The sequence below is a fragment of the Oncorhynchus mykiss genome, chromosome 17 (assembly GCF_013265735.2).
Source record: "Oncorhynchus mykiss isolate Arlee chromosome 17, USDA_OmykA_1.1, whole genome shotgun sequence".
In the NCBI taxonomy this organism is placed as follows: Eukaryota; Metazoa; Chordata; class Actinopteri; order Salmoniformes; family Salmonidae; genus Oncorhynchus; species Oncorhynchus mykiss.
Genome location: NC_048581.1, coordinates 36,089,193 through 36,116,173, shown reverse-complemented (window position 1 = coordinate 36,116,173; position 26,981 = coordinate 36,089,193). Strand labels below are relative to the sequence as shown.

The following is a 26,981-nucleotide window of genomic DNA, read 5'->3' as shown; positions in this document are numbered from 1 at the left end:
TTATCTCGTTCTTGGTACCACTTCGGACCAAAACATGACCTCATCCAATGGCATATATCAATTTTCAATTCTAGATACACCCATCTCAAATACACTCCCTCCTGGACAAGCTCACTGAGACAGTGAGCCTCTTAGGTCATATACTAATCAAGATAAGGGCAACCTCAGAGGGCTCATGTATTAGTTACAGACTATTACTCGCGACATATGCATAGTTTCCTGAAACGAGTCACAAATATACTATGTAGGCCTACTGTCAGTATTTAAAAAAAAAAATAAGATGTCCACATAAGCTTATGTCTAATGAGTCAATATCCGGCCATACAATGTATGATAACCGGAGGGAATCCACAAATGATTTGTGCATGTAAGAAAAATATGGATTTCACATTGTTAAATTATTGAGCATGTGCTGGAAACTCAGAAATGCACCAGAAAATGTGCTTTCAAAATGTGCTTTCAAGATCCGGATATGGACCTCAGCCCAGAGAAGTTTCATATCTTGAATGTGCTGAGAGGACTGTGGGTTAGAGGGATACGATTCTGAGAAACCGTTGTCGCCACACAATTGACTGTGACTTCATTGTGCCATTGCTAGATATGTTTGTTTATTTATTTACCTAGTTTTAACTGTTAGTTTGTTTTGCAAATATCTATTTTTTTTGTCAGGTTAAAGCTTCTGTTATTTTCAAATATCAGTTCTGAGTCCATATCAAGAAATGTCCATGTGTGATATTCTGAGTAATATTATAAATATCTAAAAGACGCATCTGGATTCAGAATTTGTCATCATATGGTGCATGTCCACAAATCTCAAAATATGCATTGGAAATGGTCTGTATTCTCTAGAACAGTGGCTCCCAAACTGTGGAGCGAGAGTGGTCGGCAGGGTGGCGCAGTGGTCCCCCCCCCCTAAACTTAGTCCGGCTTAAAAGTTGTAATAGTAGAATGCACAAGGTGCAATTTCGAAATTGGGTAGTGCATCATCAGTTTTCCTCTTGTCATGTCAGTCATTGCATACCTTTAGAGAGCTATTCATGGAAATGTCCAGAACAACTAGCCCATGTCAGCTAACATTGTTTTGCTAGTTTTTTTAGCCCACATATTTTGTAGTAATTTTCGAGTCACTCAAATATAAAATTCAAAAGGCACTCACACATCTGAGCAATCTCTTTGCAGGTGCATGGCAACAGTTGAATAAGATGAAGGACAAAGGAAACCGCACACTGCTCTTGGTAGTATCACTGATATTTAATAAGTTTACGTATCGGCCTCACGGCCTTCGTCAGAGCTTTTGTGAATTTTTTACATTTAGCATCCTTATGTAGACCCTGCCCCACCCACATCCGTTCCACGCATGGAAAGGGGTTGGAGGCAAAGGAAAAACAAATAAGTGCTACCAAAAGAAATAAGCTTTTTGTCCTGAATACAAATCATTTTGTTTGGGGAAAATCCAACGATACACATCCCTGAGCACCACTCTTCATATTTTCAATCATGGTGGTAACTGCATGGTGTTATGGGTATGCTTGTCATCAGCAATAATAATTAGCCTAACATGACAGTAGCCTAAATTATTCTTCAAAATAACCCCACCTTCTTCAGCTGGAGCTCAGGCTTAGTGGTTCTCATTTGAACCCTCAATCATATTTTGTAAAGAAGAGTGACAGTGTGTTTTTGCACAATATCTTAATTCAACTGGGTCTAAATATTGTATGACATATCTGCTGACATATCTGGAGCCTAAGTATAAACTGATGCAATTACCTAGATGACAAAGAACAGGCCTATATACACAAATGTACATTTACATTTTGGTAATTTAGCAGACGATCTTATTCTGACTTGTTGTTTATTGACTACAGCTCAGCGTTCAACACCATAGTGCTGACCCTGGGACTAAACACCTCCATCTGCAACTGGATCCTGGACTTCCTGACCCAGGTGGTAAGGGTATGTAACAACAAAACTGCCACGCCGATACTGAAAACACCTGGGCCCATCAGGGGTGTGTGCTTAGTCCCCTCCTGTACTCCCTGTTTCCCCATGACTACGTAGCCAAGCACGACTCCAACACCATCAGAACGCAATAACACCTTTGTTGTTAAAGATTAGGCTACTTAAATTATGTACAAAATGAGGCCCTTTATTAAATATTAGGCCTACTTTTTTGTATTAGTCTTTGGATAGGCAAGATCAACCACAATTGCTCATCACTTAAGATTCTCTAAGAGTTATCCTAGCCATGATTAGGCTACTTTTCATCTCAGTTTGGATTAAAAAAGAATCTCTACTTACTTTCACAAAAAATTGTACCGCATGTACCTTGTATTCAATAGGGTAAATGTTATTTTGCTTGGGTGTGGCATTCGTCCATCGTTGAGTTAGTGTAACGGATGTGAAACGGCTAGCTTAGTTAGCGGTGCGCGCTAAATAGCGTTTCAATCAGTGACGTCACTTGCTCTGAGACCTTGAAGTAGTAGTTCCCCTTGCTCTGCAAGGGCCGCGGCTTTTGTGGATAGATGGGTAACGATGCTTCGTGGGTGACTGTTGTTGATGTGTGCAGAGGGTCCCTGGTTCGCGCCCGGGTACGAGCGAGGGGACGGTCTAAAGTTATACTGTTACACTAACACATTTTGATATTTCACAAGGACTGCCACGTCTTTGCAAAGCAACCCCTCATACCTATTTATTTCTGATATCACATGGGATCTTATCCAGAGCTAAAATCCTTTATCAAATCAAATGTATTTATATAGCCCTTCTTACATCAGCTGATATATCAAAGTGCTGTACAGAAACCCAGCCTAAAACCCCAAAACAGCAAACAATGCAGGTGTAGAAGCACGGTGGCTAGGAAAAACTCCCTAGAAAGGCCAAAACCTAGGAAGAAACCTAGAGAGGCACCAGGCTATGAGGGTTGGCCAGTCCTCTTCTGGCTGTGCCGGGTGGAGATTATAACAGAACATGGCCAAGATGTTCAAATGTTCATAAATGACCAGCATGGTCAAATAATGGTAATCACAGTGGTTGTTGAGGGTGCAACAGGTCAGCACCTCAGGAGTAAATGTCAGCAGGCTTTTCATAGTTGATTATTCAGAGTATCTCTACCGCTCCTGTTGTCTCTAGAGAGTTGAAAACAGCAGGTCTGGGACAGGTAGCACATCCGGTGAACAGGTCAGGGTTCCATAGTCGCAGGCAGAACAGTTGAAACTGGAGCAGCAGCACGGCCAGGTGGACTGGGGACAGCAAGGAGTCATCAGACCAGGTAGTCCTGAAACATGGTCCTAGGGCTCAGGTCCTCAGAAAGAGAGAAAGGAAGAGAGAGCGAATTAGAGAGAGGATACTTTAATTCACACAGGACACCGGATAAGACAGGAGAAATAGTCCAGATATAACAGACAGACTAGCCCCCTGACACATGAACTACTGCAGCATAAATACTTGAGGCTGAGAGAGGAGGGGTCAGGAGACACTGTAGGCCTAACTCCTAGGTCCTGCTTAACATCACACAGCTTTCGCTCAACTCAATCCTGCCAGCAACATCATTCCATTCTGTTGCGTCAGACATGACTACTCCTACTGACTTGAGATAGTTGTATATGTTTGATTTGGAGCTACGGTCTGTGTAAATACAACTGCGTCAGGAAAATGTATGTAGAATTATGCAACATTGATGCCTTGCACGTCATGGTACAGTGTACTGTGTGCTGTAGACCAACAATGCATTTGGATTTTAGTGCACAGTTCATGTGTTTTTAAGAGAGAGTTTTCCTGATTTTGCACAGTGTAGACAAGGCTGTACATAGGCTATTGGTTGACCAAATGGTAGTGGGCTCTATACTCATTTGCTTACCGTGTAATGTTTAGAGGCTTGGAAGGTAGGGTTATTGCATTTATACACCTAAACTATTTGTTTAGATTTTTACATCTGCACCCTGTCTGACTGATCATTATAGCCTAGCCTACTACATGCACAGTACTTTTGTGCAACACATAATTGTCTTGATACATGTGTAGCGTGGCATATGTGAGTGCTCTACTGCTGACGCTCAAGCCCCTTAAGTGCAGGGAGTAGAGCACTTGCTGAGTTGCATTTGCTAACCAGAGGAACACAAGACCTAGGCTAAATTTGAGAAAAGGAGACGGTTTTTAAAGGAAAAAGGTCTGTGAATGTGCATGCCTGGGTGAGGGAGGGACAGAGAGAGAGGGAGGGAGGGACAGAGAGAGAGAAGGGGGACAGAAAGAGAGATGGAGGGACAGAGAGAGAGTGATAGAGAGAGACAGGGAGGTGTGGTTCTCATTTATTTCACCCCAGAGACACAGGGCAATGAAAAAGTTAAAGTAAGGAAGTTATTGATAAGTTTGAATTGCATATTGTTAGAATGATTAATCTAATCAGACCATCCATTTTGACCAGTATTGTCCTAAGACTGAACACAGTAGGCTACCTTGTGAGATGTCATAGCCTACAGATCCCAATAGAAAATGTAATGAGGCCCGTACAGTTATTAAGCAGATAGAGAAAAATAATGTAGCTTATTCATTTTAAGTTGTTATTCTTTTGATACATCACAGCTCTCTTCCCAGTAGTGTGGGGAATATGGAAAAGCGTGTCGGGAGGCTGTGGGGCAGAGTAGACATTAAGATAGCGCCAGTTAGTCACTATAAGCTTCTGAAACGCACACATAGTTGTGCTGGGAGGAGTGAGGGCTTCCCTGATTTTGGGAGGAGTCAACATCTGAGTTCTTAGAATGTCCATTAGCCTACCTCTCAACTTTAAAAAATAAGAAGATCTTGACAACTGTCTGGAAATTGGTAGTTGATGATACTGAGTCTGTTGCTGTAAGTTTTTGATCTCTCATTATCACATTGCATGATGCTCTCTCTGTCTAATGCCTTGATGTTTGGCAATATTACGAATATCAATCTTACATTGTACAGGAGCAAAAACAACTGTAGCCTAGGCTATTAGTCAGTATGCTACTGAATAGCATGCAAAGAGTCAGCAGATCTTCATTTCAGTCATTCAATTGAAGTTTCAGCACTGTGGAAATGTAGTCTAACCCTAGTTTTCAGATCTCATAGCCCCATATTCATTCAAATACAATTTTTTATTCCACTAGCCCAGTTTAAGTTCCTAAAACCCTCTTTGCATGTTTTCTCTAATGTAGTTGATAAAATAAAATGCAATTATATGAGTTTGTTTTCTTGTATTCCTCGACATGACTAAAGAGAAAAAAACATAATGTTTTTCAATCCAACCCATTTCTTTCAGGTTTGGTGCTGAAGTGTGGAAAAGGGTGATAGTAATCACTGAAGATAAATAATGACCGTCCACGAGCCAAAAGACAAGTGAGTAGCAGCCTCCTTTATGAGTTCAGTGTGTATGGTGACATCGTCACATTTTGACAATGCGCCCTCAGATACAGTATCAAGTTTCTGTGACACACTTGGTTACTTCTCTGCACCAAATGGTAATGTAACCGCTATGTTAGCCTTTGGATTGGAAGTGTGTTACGACTTCCCCTAAGGGAGTTAACTCTTCAGGGACTGTGGTTAGCGGGCTCACCTTGAGGTCAGTCAGACGTCCAGGGTTCCCCCAGTGGTTGCACATAGTCCTACAGAAATGACTAGAATTTGCTTAATTAAATCCCCCACATTTTGTATCATAACAGTCAAGTAATTACCATTCTACCTTTATAATTTCTGTGGGCCTACATAATATGGTATTTTTTGTCAAATTACAAATAACGTCTGTAACCCTAGTTTCCTCTACTCTGTCATCCAACAGAAACAATGGCGTGTGGCTGATCTTTTTCATGCTGGGCTTAGGAACGCTCCTGCCATGGAACTTCTTTATGACAGCCACCATGGTAGAGCACACAATATTTTTTTATCATCTACCTTAAGATTGTGAATAATTAAAGAATATATTTCAACGATACAATGCCAGAGCTTTTAGTGAAATGTCTGTATCAATTTCTAAATATGTCTCAAGTCTTACTTTTCAGATCTTCTTGATAGCCAATGATTATTAACAGAAGTACTGATAACCCCTAATCTACTCATTATAATAATTAATGATGGTTCTAAATTAAATAGCATTTTATAGCATGCTCAATGTGCTTCACATAATTGTATATTTTATATATTATTGTATTTCTTCCACTAAATATGTATAGCACCCACAAGGGTGATGCATGGCAGACATGTTGTGCCAGAACTATCACCACACATCAGCAATTAACAAAAATTAAGAGGCTGTCCTCTGTCTGTACAGTATTTTAGCAGCCGTCTCAGAGACCCCTCCCAAATGGGCACCAGCCTGTCAGGCAATGGGACCGGGGAAGAAGGGAACAACCGTAGCCTTTTGGAGGCCAAGTTCAATAACGTAATGACACTTTGTGCCATGGTGCCTTTACTGGCCTTCACCTGTCTCAACTCAGTCCTGCATCAAAGGTTTGTCCACCACCCCAACCACATCTTTCCTAATGCATTAAAGCACTACTCCAAAAGTTACATCTTGAAGATGCACTACAGCTATCTTTTACTTTTCCTGTTGAAAAACAATATACCAAGTATAAATGCAGTCATGTACACACACAAGGGCGAGATGGGTCCCATTATGTCTGGCGAAAACCAAACACTGCATTCCACAGTAAGAACCTCATACCAACAGTCAAGCATGGTGGTGGGAGTGTGATGGTGTGGGTATGCTTTGCTGCCTTAGTACCTGGACGACATACCTTAATAGAAGGAACCATGAATTCTGCTCTGTATCAGAGAATTCTTCAGGAGAATGTCAGGCCATCCGTCTGTGAGCTGAAGCTGAAGCGTAGTTTTGGTCGTGCAGCAAGACAATTATCCAAAACACACAATCAAGTCTACGTGAACATTGCTAAAAATCAACAAATGTGAAGTTTTGGCACACTCATTGGCTAGAATGGTCCCACCTGATCTCTCCTCCTCCCACCTGCCTTCCATCTTTGAGGACATGTATTTCCATTGTTAGAGCAGTCACTAGAAGTATCTTGCAAATATAATAGACCATCTTTGACTGGAGTAGGACTTTAATCTTTTGCTGGACATTTAATATGATAATGTGTGCATGTATTGAGCAGGCATGTTTAGATTTCCTTTGGGGTTCAACTTAGACAATTGTACCCTTTTTACACTATCTTGCCGACCCAAGCTGCACTGTACTAGAGCAGATATATTATTTTCACATTGTCCTTTCTAGGACGGTTCCAGCAACTACAGTGGCAACTACAGCATTTCAGCTTGGCCCTGATGTGTACACTGTGAAAAGTGTACTAGGCAGGAGAAACACTTGTAATAAGCATAAGATTGACCTCAGATATTTCACTTCAACTCTCTAACTCACAGGATTCCTCAGAAGTTTCGGATCATGGGCAGCCTGGCAGTGATTTTGGTGGTGTTTCTTCTGACAGCCATTTTGGTTAAAATAGAGATGGCACCCCTCCCCTTTTTCACGTTGACCATGATCAAGATTGTCATCATAAACTGTGAGTTTTTCGACCTTTCTACTGTCCCTTTTTTGCCTCCTTCCTCCCTCTTTTTAACGTGTCAAATCTTTTCCCCTTCAATCATCTGAGTTGTCCTGAAAGTAGAACTAGTCCTCAGCACCCTCAATGTAGTATGTCTTTATTTAAGATTTTACATTTTGTTCATTAGCTCTTATCAAGGGTGACTTACAGTCAGTGCATTCTACTAAGGTAGATAGAACAACCACATATCACAGGCATTGCAAAGAATAACATTCCTCACTAAAGCATCTATCAGTAAAATCAGTGCTAGTAAGATAAAACAAGTGTTAGTGCAAGAATGACAAGTAAGGTATTCGTTTTAGGGAGGAATTCACAACGCAGAAGGTTGGTGGCACCTTAATTGGGGAAAATGGGCTCGTGGTAATGGCTGGAGTGGAATAGGTGGGATTTGTCTTGGAATATTCTAATCAAGTGAGAGAGACTTTGTCACTTCTTCAAACAATCATCTTTATTCAATATCGATTAATTATTGCAATAGTGAGCCTGGTCGACCCCACACCCTTGAGTGTTGTACCGAGTAACCTAACCTTTACACAAATGCAGAATACTATTTTTAGCTGACACTAAAAATGCTTAATCATGATTGGATCCACACATCCCATGCAGATTGGGGCATCATAAGCCACTCTGGGTTCATCCTGTCGTTATCTGCACGTGGGTTGTTGTCTTAACTCCACCCTGATTTAGTTTCCCAGATGCAAGGATGATTTTAAGACAATGAGGGATTGTTCTACTCCTTAGCCATCTCTAGTAAAACACATTATTGTCTATGTAATGCAGTCTTTAACTAATTTGTCAGCTCAAGCCATCTCTGGTGACCATACACCCAGATTAGAGGAGTGATGACCATAAAAACACAGACACTAGTAGAACAGAAAAGTCTTACTATTATAAATCAGGTAAATACATAATTCTTCCCTCACAGATGTCATCAAACACATGTGTTTGATGCCATTCCATTTACTCCGTTCCAGCCATTATTATAAGCCATCCTCCCCTCAGCAGCCTCCACTGATTCACAACTAGTAGGATAACTATAACTGAGTTTAGCTTTATTTCAGTATTCAGTATATGGCAGCTAAAAGCTGAATTGCATGTACAGGAAATTCAAGAAAAATAAATCAAGCTAATCATGAAAATAGAGGTCTGAAGAGATCATGGACCAGAGAGTTGTTTGGATGTATGAGCGAAGGAAGCATCGATGGTCTGAGTGGAGGGAGCATCTCGATCACAGCTGGTCGAAGTCAGAGACAGACAGGTCAGTAGCTTCAGCTGCGCACCTTGTCATGCTCCTTTGTAGACATTTAGCAATCTAAATGTCTGGCCATGTCACTTGATTACTACCTTTTGTATCTACCTTTCTAATTACTTTTAGAGTTTGGGATTTACAAATGTGTGCTTTTTATGGCAAATCTGCTCTGTGAGAATATCTAAGGGGCTTTTATACAAGCATAATGCAGGGTTAATAATAATAATAATAATCATTGGATAACAGATCGGCTCTCAGAACTCATTAAGAGCCGGCTTTTGTCTTCAATATGCATTTAAATGCTTTATTATCCAAATGTTTAAAGTGCGTGTTGGCGATGGAGAGAAACAAAATGAAACAGTTTGAGGTCATGAGGCAGACAGTCAAAAAATGTTTTATTAAAGACTATCAGAAAGAATGTTGGTACTAATTTATTTTCATCCAAAGCCATGAATGAGTGAGTAACTCATCTGTATGTACAATAGGTGCAGAGGCTATAGTATATGACTGCCCCAATATTTAGCAGACATCACTTGCTGCTTATCTTCAGTCAATACATATATCTTAAGAATCTTCTTAGGGATAGGAGTCCCGCTAGCTAGCAATTCAAATAAATAATCATAAATATTATGGATTTTAAAAATTTATGTACATATAAGTGTCTTGTGTCAACTGAAAGCTTAAATTATTGTTAATCTAACTGCACTGTCCGATTTACAGTAGCAATTACAGCGAAAACATGCCATGTGATTGTTTGAGGACTGCGCCCCACATCAAAATATTTTTCCATCGGCACAGGTGTGATACAATCACAAATACCGATTAAATATTCAATTACTATTTGAAAATCTTCCTCTGATTTATCATCCAAAGGGTCCCAGCTATAACATGTAGTGTTGTTTTTGTTAGATAAAATCATTTTTTATATCCCAAAAAGTCTGTTTAGTTGGCGCCATCAATTTGAGTAATCCACTCATTCAAATTGCAGAGAAAGGAATCCGAAAATCTACCCCTAACCTTTGTTTCAACAAGTCAAAATATGTTTCTATTTACTCCTCAGATACCTTAAAATGTAATCAAACTACAATATTTATTTTGGAAAGAAGTATGTTCAATAGGAAAACGATTTTAGCAGGTGCGTAATGTCTTCATGGCACGCACAACCTGCGGAAGCCATAGGAATTGCATCCAGGGAGCTAATTTGCAATATGACCTTTCTCTTGCAATTCGAAGAGGATGGTCTCTCTTAAAAAAATAATTTCGGTTGGTTCTCCTTTGGAATTTCTCCTACCATATCTATTGTGTTATATTCTCCTACATTATTTAAAAGTTTCTACAAACTTCAAAGTGTTTTGGTTCCAATGCTACCACTTATATGCATATCCTGGCTTCAGGGCCTGAGCTGCAGTTTACTTTGGGCATGTCATTCAGATAGGAAGTGGAGAAAAAAGGGGTCTAGCCCTAAGAAAAATATCAATAATATATTAGGGAATCCAATATGGTGTAGCAGTGGGATGTTTTGATTGTCTTGTCCCATCCCTTGTATATATTGTTTCTTTCTTCGTATATATTTTTAATCTCATTTTTCCATCTACGGACTGAACATACTCTCCTGCAACCCACCTCACCCAATGCGGTATGAATCTGCTATTTTTTATACTTTAGAACCGTAACCCCCTTCAAGTTAGCCAGCTACTAGCTAGTTGTCAGTTAGTCAACATCGTTAACTGAGACATCTGCTAGCTTCCGCCCGGTCAACTCCCAGCCTGCACAGCCAGCCTGCACAGCGCAATATCAACCCAGAGCATATCGGACTGCATTTCTCCACCATATCTCCGGATTCCTACCACAAGCTCTGAACCTTTACTCCAGATCGTCACAGGTAGCTAGCTGCTATCCGAGTGGCTACTCCTGGCTAATGTCTCTGTCCCGAAGCAAGCACCAGTTAGCCTGGAGCTAGCCTCGAATCTAGGCCCATCTCCCGGCTAGCCGAATAGATCTATCAAGCAATTCCTGGGCTTATATTACTTTGCCCATCCATCACGACTGGTCTGCCGACGTAACCGTTTGAGGGGGTTTCAACAGGCTCCCCCGTTGCGACGTCCCCCTGAGGCCCATCTGCTAGCCTGCTGCTAACCACGGCCTGCTAGCTGTCTGAATCGCCGTGCCTCCAGCTCGCCTAGCTACTCACTGGACCCTATGATTACTCGGTTACACATGCCTCTCCCTAATGTAAATCTGGCTTGTCTATTGCTGTTTTGGTTAGTAATTTTGTCTTATTTCACTGTAGAGCCTCCAGCCCTGATCAGTATGCCTTAGCTAGCCATGTTCTTCCACCCCCCACACATGCAGTGATCGCACCTGGCTTAAATGGTGCTTCTAGAGACAAAACCTCTCTCATCGTCACTCAATGCCTAGGCTTACCTCCACTGTACTCACATCTTACCATACACTTGTCTGTACTTTATGCCTTGAATGTATCCTTCCGTGCCCAGAAACCTGCCCCCTTTACTATCTGCGCCGAACGCATTAGAATACCAGTTCTTTTAGCCTTTAGCCGTACTCTTAATCTACTCCTCCTCTGTTCCTCTGGTGATGTAGAGGTTAACCCAGGCCCTGCAGCCCCCAGCATCAGACCTATTCCCCAAGCGCTCTCATTTTTTGACTTCTGTAACAGTAAAAGCATTGGTTTCATGCATGTTAACATCAGAAGCCTCCTACCTAAGATTGTTTTATTCACTGCTTAAGCACACTCCACCAATCCAGATGTCATAGCCATGTCTGAATCCTGGCTTAGAAAGGCCACCAAAAATCCTAACATTTCCATCCCTAACTATAACATTTTCCAACAAGATAGAACTGCCAAAGGGGGCAGAGTTGCAATCTACTGCAGAGATAGCCTGCAGAGCTCTGTTTTACTATCCAGGTCTGTGCCCAAACAATTCGAGCTTCTTCTGTTAAAAATCCACCTTTCCAGAAACAACCGTTGCCGCTTGTTATAGACCCCATTCAGCCCCCAGCTGTGCCCTGGACACCGTATGTGAATTGATTGCCTCCCATATGTCTTCAGAGTTCGTACTGTTAGGTGACCTAAACTGGGATATGCTTAACACCCCAGCCATTTTACAATCTAAGCTAGAATCCCTCAATCTCACACAAATTATCATGGAACCTACCAGGTAAAACCCAGAATCCGTAACCATGGGCACCCTCTTAGATACACTTGAATTCGGAAGTTTACATACACTAGGTTGAAGTCATTAAAACAATGTTTTCAACCACTCCACAAATGTCTTGTTAACAAACTATACTTTTGGCAAGTCAGTTAGGACATCTACTTTGTACATGACACAAGTAATATTTCCAACAATTGTTTACATACAGATTATTTCACTTATAGTTCACTGTATCACAATTCCAGTGGTTCAGAAGATTACATACACTAACTTGAATGTGCCTTTAAACAGCTTGGAAAATTCCAGAAAATGATGTCATGACTTTATAAGCTTTTAATTGACATAATGTGAGTCAATTGGAGGTGTAGCTGTGGATGTATTCCGAGGCCTACCTGCAAACTCAGTGCCTCTTTGCCTGATATCATTGGAATATCAAAAGAAATCTGCCAAGACCTCAGAAAAAAAATTGTAGACCTCCACAATTCTGGTTCATCCTTGGGAGCAATTTCCAAATGCCTGAAGGTACCACGTTTATCTGTACAAACAGTAGTACGCAAGTATAAACACCATGGGACCACGCAGACGTCATACCGCTCAGAAAGGAGACACGTTCTGTCTCCTAGAGATGACTTTGGTGTGAAAAGTGCAAATCAATCCCAGAACAACAGCAAAGGACCTTGTGAAGATGCTGGAGGAAACAGGTACAAAAGTAGCTATATCCACAGTAAAATGTGTCCTATATCGACATAACCGGAAAGGGCGGTCAGCAAGGAAGAAGCCACTGCTCCAAAACCACCATAAAAAAGCCAAAGAATGCTGAAGAATACCATCCCAACCGTGAAGCATGGGGGTGGCAGCATCATGTTGTGGGGGTGCTTTGCTGCAGGAGGACTGGTGGACAAATAGATAGCATCACGAGAGAGGAAAATTATGTGGATATATTGAAGCAACATCTCAAGACATCAGTCAGGAAGTTATAGCTTGGTCGCAAATGGGTCTGCCAAATGGACAGTGACCCCAAACATACTTCCAAAGTTGTGGCAAAATGGCTAAAGGACAACAAAGGCAAGGTATTGGAGTGGCCATCACAAAGCCTTGACCTCAATCCCATAGAAAATTTGTGGGCAGAACTGAAAAAGTGTGTGAGAGCAAGGAGGACTACAAACCTGACTCAGTTACACCAGCTCTGTTAGGAGGAATGGGCCAAAATTCACCCAATTTATTCTGGGAAGCTTGTGGAAGGCTACCAGAAACACTTGACCCAAGTTAAACAATTTAAAGGTAATGCTACCAAATAGTAATTGAGTGTATGTAAACTTCTGACCCACTGGGAATGTGATGAGAGAAATTAAATCTGAAATGTCAGGAATTGTGAAATACTGAGATTTAATGTATTTGACTAAGGTGTATGTAAACTTCCGACTTCAACTGTATACACTACCGTTCAAAAGTTTTAGAACACCTACTCATTCAAAGGTGTTTCTTTATTTTAACTATTTTCTACATTGTAGAACAATAATGAAGACATCAAAACTATGAAATAACACATACAGAATTATGTAGTAAACAAAAAAGTGCCTTGATGATTGCTTTGCACACTCTTGGCATTCTCTCAACCAGCTTCATGAAATGCATTTCAATTAACAGGTGTGCTTTCTTAAAAATTCATTTGTGGAATTTCTTTCCTCCTCAATGCATTAGAGTCAATCACTTGTGTTGTGACAAGGTAAGCGGGTATACAGAAGATAGCCCTATTTGGTAAAAGACCATATTATGGCAAGAACAGTTAAAATAAGCAAAGAGAAATTACAGTCCATCATTAATTTAAGACATGAAGATCAGTCAATATGGAACATTTCAAGAACTTTGAAAGTTACTTCATGTGCAGTCGCAAATTAAATCTAATGTTATTGGTCACTTATACATGGTTAGCAGATGTTTATGCGACTGTAGCAACATGCTTGTGCTTCTAGTTCTGACAGTGCAGTAATATCTAACAAGTAATCTAACAAATTCACGACGACTACCTAAAACTCACAATGTAAGGGGATGTAATAAGAATATGTACATATAAATATATGGATGCGCGATGGCCGTGTGGCATTGGCAAGATGCAATAGATGGTATAAAATGCAGTATATACATATGAGATGAGTAATGTAAACATTATTAAAGTGCCATAATTTAAAGTGATACCTTTAATAAATCCATTTATTAATGTGGCCAGTGATTTGAGTCTGTACGTTGGCAGCAGCCTCTCTATGTTAGTGATGGCTGTTTAACAGTCTGATGGCCTTGAGATAGAATCTGTTTTTCAGTCTACTGACCTCACCTTCTGGATGACAGTGGGGTGAACTGGCTGTGGCTCGGGTGGTTGTTGTCCTTGATGATCTTTTTGGCCTACCTGTGACATCGGGTGCTGTAGGTGTCCTGGATGGCAGGTAGTTTGCCCCCGGTGATGTGTTGTGCAGACTGCACTACCCTCTGGAGAGCCTTGTGGTTGAGGGCGGTGCAGTTGCCGTACCAGGCTGTGATACAGTCTGAAAGGATGGTCTCGAATGTGAGGGTTTTAGGTGACAAGCCAAATTTCTTCAGCCTCCTGAGGCAAGTCAGTTAAGAACAAATTCTTATTTACAATGACGGCCTACCAGGGAACAGTGGGTTAACTGCCTTGTTCATGGGCAGAACAACATATTTTTACCTTGTCAGCTCGGGGATTCGATCTAGCAACCTTTTAGTTACTGGCCCAATGCTCTAACCACTAGGCTACCTGCCGCCCCAATACATAGGTATTAATCTTGTCCAGATGGGATAGGGCAATGCGATGGCGATTGCATCGTCTGTGGATCTATTGGGGCGGTAAGCAAATTGGAGTGGGTCTAGGGTATCAGGTAGGGTGGAGGTGATATGATCCTTGACTAGTCTCTCAAAGCACTTCATGATGATAGTCATTTCGTTCAGTTACCTTAGCTTTCTTGCGAACAGGAACAATGGAGACCGCAGACTGGGTTAGGGATTGATTGAATATGTCAGTAAACACACCAGCCAGCTGGTCTGTGCATGCTCTGAGGATGCGGCTAGGAATGCAAGGGTTAACACGTTTAAATGTTTTACTCATGTTGGTCCTCAGTCTTTGGTAGCGGGCTGTGTCGGTGGCACTGGTTTGTCCTATAGGCCACATATGCCTCATGTTTGAGCAGTTGAATTGCGACTCTACTTTGTCTCTATACTGTCGCTTTGCTTGTTTGATTGCCTTGCGGAGTGAATAACACTGTTTGTATTCGGTCATGTTTCCAGTTGCCTTGCCATGATTAAATGTGGTGGTTCGCGCTTTCAGTTATTTACCATCATTTCTATAAGGCACAACATAATCTGAAACACAACCAAGAAAAACTGCAAATGCATCCAACAAGTTTGTAGAGTCACAAGTTTGATGTAGTCATTGTGTGCTAGGAATATGGAAACCAAATACAAAAATGTTGACTACTTTAATACACTATAAGTGAATTTGTTCAAATACTTATGACAAATACTTCCATTTCTAAATGGCAAAACAGATGTGTATGATAATACCCTCAAATTAAAGGTGACAGACATTCTGTAATGTTGCCTCATGAAACATTTGATCTCAAATCCAAAATACTAGAGAACAGAACCAAATTAAAAGATTTTGCTTCACTGTCCAAATAAATATGTAGAGTAGTGTACGAGCAGTAAATGGGGCAGATTGGGATCACTTAATGAGTAGTCATTAATTCATCAAGCGATAATTCCTTGCTGTATGACTGGACTCTGGTCAGAATTATGACTGTTTTTTTTTTACAACCTCTTCAGCCTTTGGAGCTATCCTGCAGGGCAGTCTGTTTGGCATGGCAGGCCAGCTGCCTACCAAATACACCACACCCATCATGAGTGGGCAAGGCCTGGCGGGAACTTTTGCTGCCTTCTCCATGATCTGTGCTATCTCAAGTAAGTCTGAGAGGTGATACAGGGGTGGGGGGCAACAGTGGCATTCCAAAGTCAACTCTCTCTCTCGCTCTCTCACTCTCTCTCTCTCTCTCCTTCCCCAGGTGGCTCGGAGATAAATGACGCTGCTTTTGGATACTTCATCACAGCCTGTGTAGTGATCTTATTGGCCATAATATCCTATGTGGTCCTCCCTAAACTGGTAATAACTAAACTCTGGATTTTATGTTATTACATCAATTTGTCTGAAAAAGTGCTGAGGAGAGTTTACTCAATGATAATAAGTAATGCAAATAATGCTTTCGGGCAATTTACCGTAATAGTTACCAAACTTTGCAACTGCACAGTGTTTACTGTAAATTAATTTTTGTAGAATGCTCTGTATAAATTGTTAAAAGTAGTCCTTGTGCATAGAGTTGTATGGTTTGTTATACTTTGAAATCAATGGGTTTTTGTTGGTATACATTTTAAGGTGAAAAATGGTTACCCTTTCACATCATTTAATTCACTACTTATTGATTTTCCAGTGTCGTTAAAGGAACCAAAATGCGTAATACCTCCATTTGATCCATTCCAGTTGATCTCCTCCGTTTAACTACCATCCCCACTGTGAGATAATTTGTCGTTCTGAACCTTACTTTAGGAGTTCTACCAATATTACAAGACCCAAAGTGGAAACAGAATTAGTGATGAGGAGAACAAGCTGGATCTACTCAAGAAAGGTAAAATGACAGCCATTTCTGTTTCTTAGATTTGTGAAAATATTAAATGTAGAAATAAGACAAAGACTCGAAATTGAGCTCGGGTGCATCCTGTTTCCTTTGATCATCATTGAGATGTTTCTACAACTTGATTGAAGTGCACCTGTGGTACATTAAATTGATTGGGCATGATTTGGAAAGGCACACACCTGTCTATATAAGGTCTCATTGTTGACAGTGCATGTCAGAGCAAAAACCAAGCCATGAGCTCAAAGGAATTGTTCGTAGAGCTCCGAGACAGGATTGTGTCGAGCCACAGATCTGAAGAAGGGTGCAAAAACATTACTTGCACTCTTTGATGATCCCCAAGAACACAGTAGCCTCCATCATTCTTAAGTGGAAGAAATCTGGAGCCACTAAGACTTGTCCTAGAGCTGGCCGCCCGGCCAAACTGAGCAAACAGGAGAGAAGGGCCTTGGTCAGGGAGGTGGCCAAGAATGCAATGGTCAGTCTGACAGAGCTCCAGAGTTCCTCTGTGGAGATGGGAGAACCTTCCAGATAGACAGCCATCTCTGCAGCACTCCACCAATCAGGCCTTTATGGTAGAGTGCCCAGACGGAAACCAGTCCTCAGTAAAAGGCACATGACAGCCCGCTTGAAGTTTGCCAAAAGGCACCTGAAGGACTCTCAGACCATGAGAAACAAGATTCTCTGGTCTGATGAAACCAAGATTGAACTCTTTGGCCAGAATGCCAAGCCTCACATCTGGAGGAAACCTAGCACCATCCCTACGGTGAAACATGGTGGTGGCAGCATCATGCTTTGAGGATGTTTTTCAACGGCAGGGACTAGGAGACTAGTCAGGACCAGGGGAAAGATGAACTGAACAAAGTACAGAGAGCTCCTTGATGATAACCTGATCCAGATCGCTCAGGACCTCAGACTGGGGTGAAGGTTCACCTTCCAACAGGACAACGCCCCTAAGCACACAGCCAAGACAACACAGAGGTGGCTTCAGGACAAGTCTTTGAATGTCCTTAAATGGCCCAGCCAGAGCCCGGAATTGAACATCTCTGGACATACCTGAAAATAGCTGTGCAGCAATGCTCCCCATCCAACCTGACAGAGCTTGAGAGCATCTGCAGAGACGAATGGGAGAAACTCCCCAAAAACAGGAGTGCCAAGCAGGGTCTGAATACTTACAGTATGTAAATGTCAAATTTCAGTTTCTTATGTTTTATAAATTAGCAACATTTTCTAAAAATAGTTTTTGCTTTGCAATGTGGAGTATTGTGTATAGATTGATGAGAGAAAAAAAACAGTTCAATCATTTTTAGAAAAAGGCTTGTAATGTAACAAAATGTGGAAAAAGTCAAGGCTCTGAATACTTTCAATAAAGTATGTTAAAACGTACCTCTTGAATTGTTCTGACGTAGCCTAGTAGAATTGTTCTGACGTAGCCTACTAGAAGCTAGTAGCCTAATCAAGGATGCATCATGCAATATTTCAACACTACAATTGTGAAAGACCAAGTGGAACAAAAGTAACCTTGAATTTGGAGGTTTAAAATATCCCTCTGGTGGCCAAGACCTATTTTCAGAAATTATATTGTTTGGTGGACATAAAGTCTAAGATCTTTGATAGGCTGATGTGGATTTTGTTAGAGGAAATAATCACCGGACAGGACAGTTGGTCAGGTTAGGGCTAAATGTGCCAGGCTATCTTATGGGAACAGCTATCAATACATGTAGCATTGGATCACATTGCAACTGGCTGATGCACATTTTGAGACAAAGCAAAAAAATGTACTTAGAAAAAGTTTCATGTTTGCAAGTACGGCCCCAATCATGCTGTACTCCTGTTTGTTTTATTGTAAACAAACACTCTATAGCCTCAAAACATGGTTAAAACTGTAATGTTAATATCATGGATGGTCAGTCCTTGCATCCATAGCTCTGTCTGAATTTGAAAGTGATTATATTTCTCCAGCCCCATCCCTCAGCTGTTTGCTGAAACAGTGGAGGGGGTCTCTGCTTTGCTATTGTTTGAACTGCAGATTGCCCCTTTAATGGATTGCCTTGTTCCTTATCCCCTCAGAAAATGCAGCAGAGACTAAACCTGTTTTCAAAAAAGGAGAAGAGGAGCAAAACGTGTCCATGTTGACCATCTTCAAGAAGGTAAATTAAGGGCTGGATTCAATCTATATTGTTGAAGTTCAACTTTATTGAATGATTGAAATGTAAAGGCAATGTTCCTCATTAAATAGTACCCGCAAAACACCAGTCTCAACGTCAAAAGTAAAGAGGCGACTCCGGGATGCTGGCCTTCTAGGCAGAGTTACAAAGAAAAGCCATATCTCAGACTAGCCAATAAAAATAAAACGTCAGCAAAAGAACACAGACACATGGACAGAGAAACTCTGCCTAGAAGGCCAGTTTTATTGCTTCTTTAATCAGCAATGTTTCATTGGAACACAGGAGTGATGGTTGCTGATAATGGGCTTCTGTACACCTATGTAGATATTACATAAAAAAATATGCAGTTTGCAGCTACAATAGTCATTTACAACATTAACAATGTCTACATTGAATTTCTGATCAATTTGATGTTATTTTAATGGACGAAAAGTGTCTTTATTATATATCTTTTATTTAAAGTCTTTATTCATATAAATAATCAGATTTATTGAATTCTCCATGTGGTCTACAGTGCATTCGGAAAGTATTCAGACCCCTTGACTTTTTCCACATTTTGTTATGTTACAGCCTTATTCTAAAATTGATTAGATTGTTTTTTTCAATCAACACAATACCCAATATTGACAAAACAAAAACAGGTTTTTAGAACTTTTCACAAACGTAGAAAAAATATAATATCACATTTACATAAGTATTCAGACCCTTTACTAGGTACTTTGTTGAAGCACCTTTGGCAGTGATTACAGCCTTGAGTCTACTTGGGAATAACGCTACAAGCTTAACACACCTGTATTTGGGGAGTTTCTACCATTCTTCTCTGCAGATCCTCTCAAGCTCTGTCGGGTTGGATTGAGAGTGTCGATGCACAGCTATTTTCAGGTCTCTCCAGAGATATTCGATCGGGTTCAAGTCTGGGCTCTGGCTGGGCCACTCAAGGACATTCAGAGACTTGTCCCAAGCCACTCCTGCATTGTCTTGGCTGTGTGCTTAGGGTCGCTGCCCTGTTGGAAGGGGAACCTTCGCCCCAGTCTGAGGTCTGGAGCAGGGTTTCATTAAGCCACTCCTCAGTAAAAGGCACATGACAGTCCACTTGGAGTTTGCCAAAAGGCACCTAAAGGACTCTCTGACCATGAGAAACAAGATTCTCTGGTCTGATGAAACCGATCCTGACTAGTCTCCCACTCCCTGCCGCTGAAAAGCATCCCCACAGCATGATGTTACCACCACCATGCATAACTATAGGGATGATCCCAGGTTTCTTCCAGACAGGACGCTTGGCATTCAGGCCAAAGAGTTCAATCTTGGTTTCATCAGACCAGAGAATCTTTTTTCTCCATGGTCTGAGAGTTCTTTAGGTGCTTTTTGTGAAACTCCAAGCAAGCTGTCATGTGCCTTTTACTGAAGAGTGGCTTCCTCTGGACACTCTACCATAATGGCCTGATTGGTGGAGTGCTGCAGAGATGGTTGTCCTTCTGGCATGTTCTCCCATCTCCACAGAGGAACTATGGAGCTCTTTCAGAGTGACCATCGGGTTCTTGGTTGTTGACCAAGGCCCTTCTCCCCCTATTGCTCAGTTTGGCCGGGCAGCCAGCTCTAGGAAGAGTCTTGGTGGTTCCAAACTTCTTCCATTTAAGAAAGATTGAGGCTACTTCAATGGGGACCTTCAATGTTGCAGACTTTTTTGGCACCCTTCCCCAGATCTGTGCCTTGACACAGTTCTATCTCGGAGCTCTACGGACAATTCCTTCGACCTCATGGCTTGGTTTTTGCTCTAACATGCACTGTCAACTGTGGGACCTTATATAGACAGGTGTGTGCCTTTCCAAATCATGTCCAATTAATCGATTTTTACCACAGGTGGACCCCAATCAAGTTGTAGAAACAACTCAAGGATTATCAATGGAAACAGTATGCATCTGTTCTAAATTTTGAGTCTTATAGCAATAGATCTGAATACTTAGGTAAATAAGGTATTTCTGTTTTTTATATTTAATACATTTACAAACATTACTAAAAACCTGTTTTTGCTTCATCATTATGGTGTATTGTGTGTAGATTGCGTATTGTGTGTAGATGGCTTTTTTATTTTATTTAATCCATTTCAGAATAAGGCTGTAATGTAACAAAATGTTAACGGGTCTGAATACTTTCCAAAGGCACTGTATATATTAAAGGGAACTTATTTGAATATAACATGCTTTTAAAATTCTGTATTGGTGCACAGTTTCGACTTACAAAATCAAATTGGATTCATTTCGTGAAACGGACCAATTATTTTTTTCAATTACAGTTTGTTAAGCTCTATAGCATGTCTAATGACCAGTCACTTTCACAGCAAATGAGTTTTGCAGTTAAAAAAAATTAATTTCAATTCACTTTATGAATTGGAAAATCACGAAAACCAAGACACTCTTTATATAACTCCTTAAAATTGATTAACTTGCCATTTTTCCAAGACTACCAAAGTAGATCCATAAACCAAAGAGCACCTTCAATCACACTGTTGATGTTCTACAGGAACTAGATTCTGCAGCGGGCTGATTTTTATCTTGAGCAGATAGTCGGGGTGCCGGAACATACTTACAAATAATTTGTAGACTGCAACTTGACCACAAGAAGCCCAAACAGACATAATGTTTGACTAAAGCATAATAGTTTCAAACCTTGCTCACGATCACGTTGTGTCTCTCTATTATGCGTGGGAATAATTGGGAGCAGATTTCTTTAACAAAAATGACTTGGAGCTGATTTCCTGGTATTTTATTTGAGTCTTGTATCTCCAAAAATGAAAATTCCACACAAAATTATTATAATTGATGTATATATTTTTTCCTCAGAAAACTTGGGGGGCCAAATATACCATCGGCGAGTTGGGGAACCTTGTTCTACAGCTGATCCACATACAGCTCTCTATCTTTCTCTGGGGTTGAATTAACTGAGGGATGCAAGCACAATAGTGCTTAACAAGGGTACAGTTGAAGTCGAAAGTTTACATACACTTAGATTGGAGTCATTAAAACTTGTTTTTCAACCACTCCACAAATTTATAGTTTTGGCAAGTCGGTTAGGACATCTACTTTGTGCATGACACAAGTAATTTTTCCAACAATTGTTTACAGACAGATTATTTCACTTATAATTCACTGTATTAAAGGATGTCATGGCTTTAGAAGCTTATGATAGGCTAATTGACATCATTTGAGTCAATTGGAGGTAAAACTGTGGATGTATTTCAAGGCCTACCTTCAAACTCAGGGCCTCTTTGCTTGACATCATGGGAAAATCCTCAGACCTCAGAAAAAACATTGTAGACCTCCACAAGTCTGGTTCATCCAAACACCTGATGGTACCATGTTCATCTGTACAAACAATAGTACGCAAGTATAAACACCATGGGACCACGCAGCTGTCATACCGCTCAGAAAGGAGACGCGTTCTGTCTCCTGGAGATGAATGTAATTTGGTGCGAAAAGTGCAAATCAATCCCAGAACAACAGTAAATGACCTTGTGAAGATGCTGGAGGAAACAGGTACAAAAGTAGCTATATCCACAGTAAAACAAGTCCTATATCGACATAACATGAAAGGCCACTCAGCAAGGAAGAAGCCACTGCTCCAAAACCGGCATTAAAAAGCCAGACTACGGTTTGCAACTGCACATGGGGACCAAGATTGTAGTTTTTGGAGAAATATCCTTTGGCCTGATGAAACAAAAATAGAACTGTTTGGCCATAATGACCATCATTATGTTTGGAGGAAAAATGGGGAAGCTAGCAAGCTGAAGAACACCATACCAACTGTGAAGCACGGGGGTGGCAGCATCATGTTGTGGGGGTGCTTTGCTGCAGGAGGGTCTGGTACACTTCACAAAATAGATGGCATCATGAGGGAGGAAAATTACGTGGATATATTGAAGCAACATCTCAAGACATCAGTCAGGAAGTTAAAGCTTGGTCGCAAATGCGTCTTCCAAATTAACAATGACCCCAAGCATACTTCCAAAGTTGTGGCAAAATGGCTTAAGGACAACAAAGTCAAGGTATTGGAGTGGCCATCACAAAGCCCCGACCTCAATCCTATAGAACATTTGTGGGCAGAACTGAAAAAGTGTGTGCGAGCAAGAAGGCCTACAAATCTGACTCAGTTACACCAGCTCTGTCAGGTGGAATGGGCCAAAATTCACCCAACTTATTCTGGGAAGCTTGTGGAAGGCTACCCGAAATGTTTGACCCAAGTTAAATCATTTTAAAGGCAATGCTACCAAATAGTAATTGAGTGTACGTAAACTTCTGACCCACTGGGAATGTGATGAAAGAAATAAAAGCTTAAATAAATTATTCCCTCTACTATAATTCTGACATTTCACATTCTTAAAATAAAGTGGTGATCCTTTCTGACCTAAGATATTTACTAGGATTAAATATCAGGAATGGTGAAAAACTGAGTTTAAATGCATTTGGCTAAGGTGTATGTTAACTTCTGTCTTCAACTGTATATCTGCAGGGGAAAAGGTGTCTGTGGTGGCCTCAGCTGGTCTAATGTGCTTTCTTCTTAAGCTCTGATCCATTTACTCTAGATCTGGGTCCTGGCTCTCTCTGTGTGTTTTGCCTTCACCATCACTATCGGCACCTTCCCGGCAGTCACTGTGGATGTGAAGTCTACCATCGCTGATGGAGGCACCTGGGGTGTGTGTGGGTGTGGGTGGGTGTGGTACATGTATGCGTGTATGTATCTATGATAAGAGCACGGTTTATGAGTCCATATTAGAGTATATGACTTGTCATTTTGCCAGCATTTACAACATGATCATATTCAGTCATTCACAACCAATGAAACACAAATGAACAGACGTGGTCTCTTATTGTACATTGCTCTCTCATCTCAGAGCTGTACTTCATCCCTGTGTGTTGTTTCCTGCTCTTCAACCTCAGCGACTGGGTTGGGAGAAGCCTTACTGCTGTGTGTATGTGGGTAAGTCACCAAAACAATACACTTGTAAATAGAGTGAAAGAAATTGGTCGGTTATAACGGAAGGGCCTGAAACTAACTGATTCCTGTTCAAGTTTTTCATACTGTGAACTAAGGATTCCAGTTTACAGGTCTGGATTACATAGGACAAATAGGAGAAAATGCCCTTGAAAGATTTTGTAGAGATTTTCAAACCTGTTATAGAGCTCACCCTTGTTTGCACCCATTCAGCATCGTTCACACCCTCTTAAGCCTTATCCACGCTCATCTCAGCATTACATTTTCCTCCAGAAAGTTCTCTCTCCTTAAACTTTTGCCCACTGAGCTTTGTCGATAGCACCAGCTACATTCAGGGCAGCAATGTTTTTGAGAGCAGTAGCAACACTTTTGCAGTTGTCCATAGATGTATCGTTCCAAAAATCGGTGGTAGCAAAGATGATCTAAATAATGGGGAAGCACCCATTCTGTTATAGACAGAAGCATGTGACATAACGGACCAATAAGGACTCATCTCTCGACATGTCCAACCCCTCAATTGTTTTTCAAATGGTCCTACAGTGTAGTAGGAAGCTGTGTCCCCTGGATCCTGTAACCAGACACGGGTGTTAGGCCCGAGATGAAGTCGAGGGCCAGCAAACCTTGCCAATAAATTCTATATACCACGGCTTCAAAGCTATTATCACTTTTATACAACAGTTACCAACATATTAAAATAATTATGAACATATAATATTTTAATTACAAATTTGGTTTATTCATAGTACTTCCACGAAGATATAGTCCAGACGTTGCTACCCATGCCCACTGGTAGTTCGTTCGATTTGCATTGTTGCCAGCTATTTCGACTGGTCATTCGTTTGAATGACATCGTTGCCAGCCCATCCGACTGGTCGTTTGTTTGATTAAAAGGTTGCTACGTCAAACAATAATATTTTCTATGGAGGCTCTTCCCCTTTGTTAGCTCGCGAACTACACAGCTAACACAATCACCTCAAACTGAAGCGGGAAAGACCGCAACTAGCTGCATTTCGTGTTGTTTGACCTGTTTTTTTGTAAATGAAAAGGAATCTCCGCACACTGAGGATCAATGCACAATTTTCACTTTAGGCTGAGTTTTCAGTCGTCAAACCTTCATCAGAGCATATAAAAACACACTGACAGAGGCCACATATAGACAATATAAACTCTCAAATAAGTCACACTTTTTCTGAGATAATTGATTACTGATGTGCATCCTGGTGTTTGTTGTACACGGGTGTTGCTCATCACATCTGATTGCAACGTTGCCTATATGTGGCCAGTCATTGTGTGTTTTTGTATCCTCCGATGAAAGTCCGACGACCCAAAGCTAAGCCTAAATACATTTAAAATTGTGCATTGATCTCGAGTGTGCTGAGATTCCTTTTCAATTCAGTTCTACTCTTCATCTCGTGCACTTCAGCAACGGTCGGGTTGTGACAGATTGTAAAAAAAATTCTACCAGTTTTTCTATTGACGTTTATTTTAATACATCCATAAAAATAATGCGGATTCATGATTTCGACTGTCTGAGAAAAGCTGTGTGTTCCGTCCCAACACATTCATTCTCTATGGGACGGTCGATATTGCATGTCAAATGAATGTTGCAAATGTCACAGTGGATGGATAGAAATAAAATGTTATTTGTCACATGCTTCATAAACAACAGGTGTAGACTAACAGTGAAATGCTTACTTACGGGTCCTTTTACAATAATACAGAGTTAAAGATAGACTTGTTTTTTTTATAAATATGTACACCAGGAATAAATAGACAGTGGATAACAATAATGAGTAAAAATAACATGGCTATATACAGGGAGTACAAGTACCAAGTTAATTGAGGTAGCTATGTACATATAGGAAGGTGTAAAGTGACTAGGCAACAGGATATATAATAGACAGAGGCAACAGAGTATGTTGTGGGTGTGAAAGTGAGTGTGTGTGTGTGGGGAGGGGGGGGGGCATATGTAGTGTATGTGTGTGTTGGGGTGTCAGTATGTGTGAGGGTGTGGGTAGAGTCCAGTGTCTGTGCATAGAGTCAGTGCAAACGTTAGTGAAAAAAGGGTCAATGCAGGTGGTCCGGGTAGCCATTTGATTAGCTATTTAGCAGTCTTGTTTAGCAGTCTTATGGCTTTGGGGTAGAAGCTGTTCAAGTTTCGGACTTGGTGCACTGGGGCCGCTTGCAGTAGCGGAGAAAACAGTCTATTGTTTGGGTGGCTGGAGTCTTTGACAATTGTTTGGCCTTCCTTTGACACCTCCTGGTATAGAGGTCCTTGTTGGCAGTGAGCTCGGCCCCAGAGATGTACTGGGCCGTACTCAGCACTCTCTGTAGCGCCTTGCAGTCGAATGCCTTGCGGTTGCCGTACCAAGCGGTGATGGAGCCAGTCAACGGTGCAGATGTAGAACTTTTTGAGGATCTGAGGATAAGAAACACAATTTAATAACAGGTGCAGACATATTTCTGAAAATGTGAGGACAATCAGTATTGTGACAAGATCAGTACAGGACCCATGGTCATTAGTATAGAAGGGGCTAGACTAACGTACTATTCATCAGTTGCTTACTGCTCCACCCCCCCACAAAAAAAAAAGAAATCCCTTGAAGATAAATATACTTGATTTTGCAAACAAAATCTGTGATGTTGAAGAATCAGAACAATAAAGGTTACCCATAAGCCTTTACTGACGTGGTAAATTTACCATCTGAGAGAAAAATACAGGTCAACACTGAACTACCCTGAATATAAATAACTACCTTATCTTGTGGTGACCGGCTTAAAACATACACAGCAGCAATGTTTTATTGAACATGCACTTGAGTGCTTTTCATTGAATGTGAATGTGGTGTGTCTGGCATCCCTCTACTTTCAGCCTGGGAAGGACAGCAAACTGGTGCCCATTCTTCTGGTGGCCCGTGTGATCTTCGTGCCGCTCTTCATGCTGTGCAATGTTCAGCCCCGCTACAACCTGCCTATCTTCTTTGAACACGACGCCTGGTTCATCGTCTTCATGATAGTCTTTGCCTTTTCCAATGGATACCTGGTCAGCCTTTGCATGTGCTTTGGGCCCAAGTAAGACCTCTTGCCTGGGCACAAACCCAAATAGATAAACTTTCAAGGTACCGGGCAACATT

At 41.1% G+C, this 26,981-nt stretch overlaps 1 protein-coding gene across 7 annotated transcripts in view; it reads left to right on the top strand.

Moving 5' to 3' along the window:
- LOC118940405 (equilibrative nucleoside transporter 1-like) overlaps positions 1-26,981 on the top strand; it is a 35,981-nt gene that overhangs the window by 7,236 nt on the left and 1,764 nt on the right. For 4 of the 7 annotated variants that reach the window (XM_036949811.1, XM_036949810.1, XM_036949813.1 and 1 more), the window contains 12 exons: positions 1,866-1,953; positions 5,279-5,355; positions 5,795-5,876; positions 6,284-6,462; positions 7,390-7,529; positions 15,831-15,965; positions 16,067-16,164; positions 16,606-16,684; positions 18,761-18,840; positions 23,438-23,546; positions 23,747-23,832; positions 26,720-26,919. In XM_036949811.1, the coding sequence (XP_036805706.1) occupies positions 5,330-5,355; positions 5,795-5,876; positions 6,284-6,462; positions 7,390-7,529; positions 15,831-15,965; positions 16,067-16,164; positions 16,606-16,684; positions 18,761-18,840; positions 23,438-23,546; positions 23,747-23,832; positions 26,720-26,919 (1,214 nt within the window). In that variant the 5' untranslated portion in view covers positions 1,866-1,953; positions 5,279-5,329. The remainder of the gene's footprint in view (positions 1-1,865; positions 1,954-5,278; positions 5,356-5,794; positions 5,877-6,283; positions 6,463-7,389; positions 7,530-15,830; positions 15,966-16,066; positions 16,165-16,605; positions 16,685-18,760; positions 18,841-23,437; positions 23,547-23,746; positions 23,833-26,719; positions 26,920-26,981) is intronic. The other 3 variants (XM_036949814.1, XM_036949816.1, XM_036949815.1) reach the window with 2 other exon arrangements.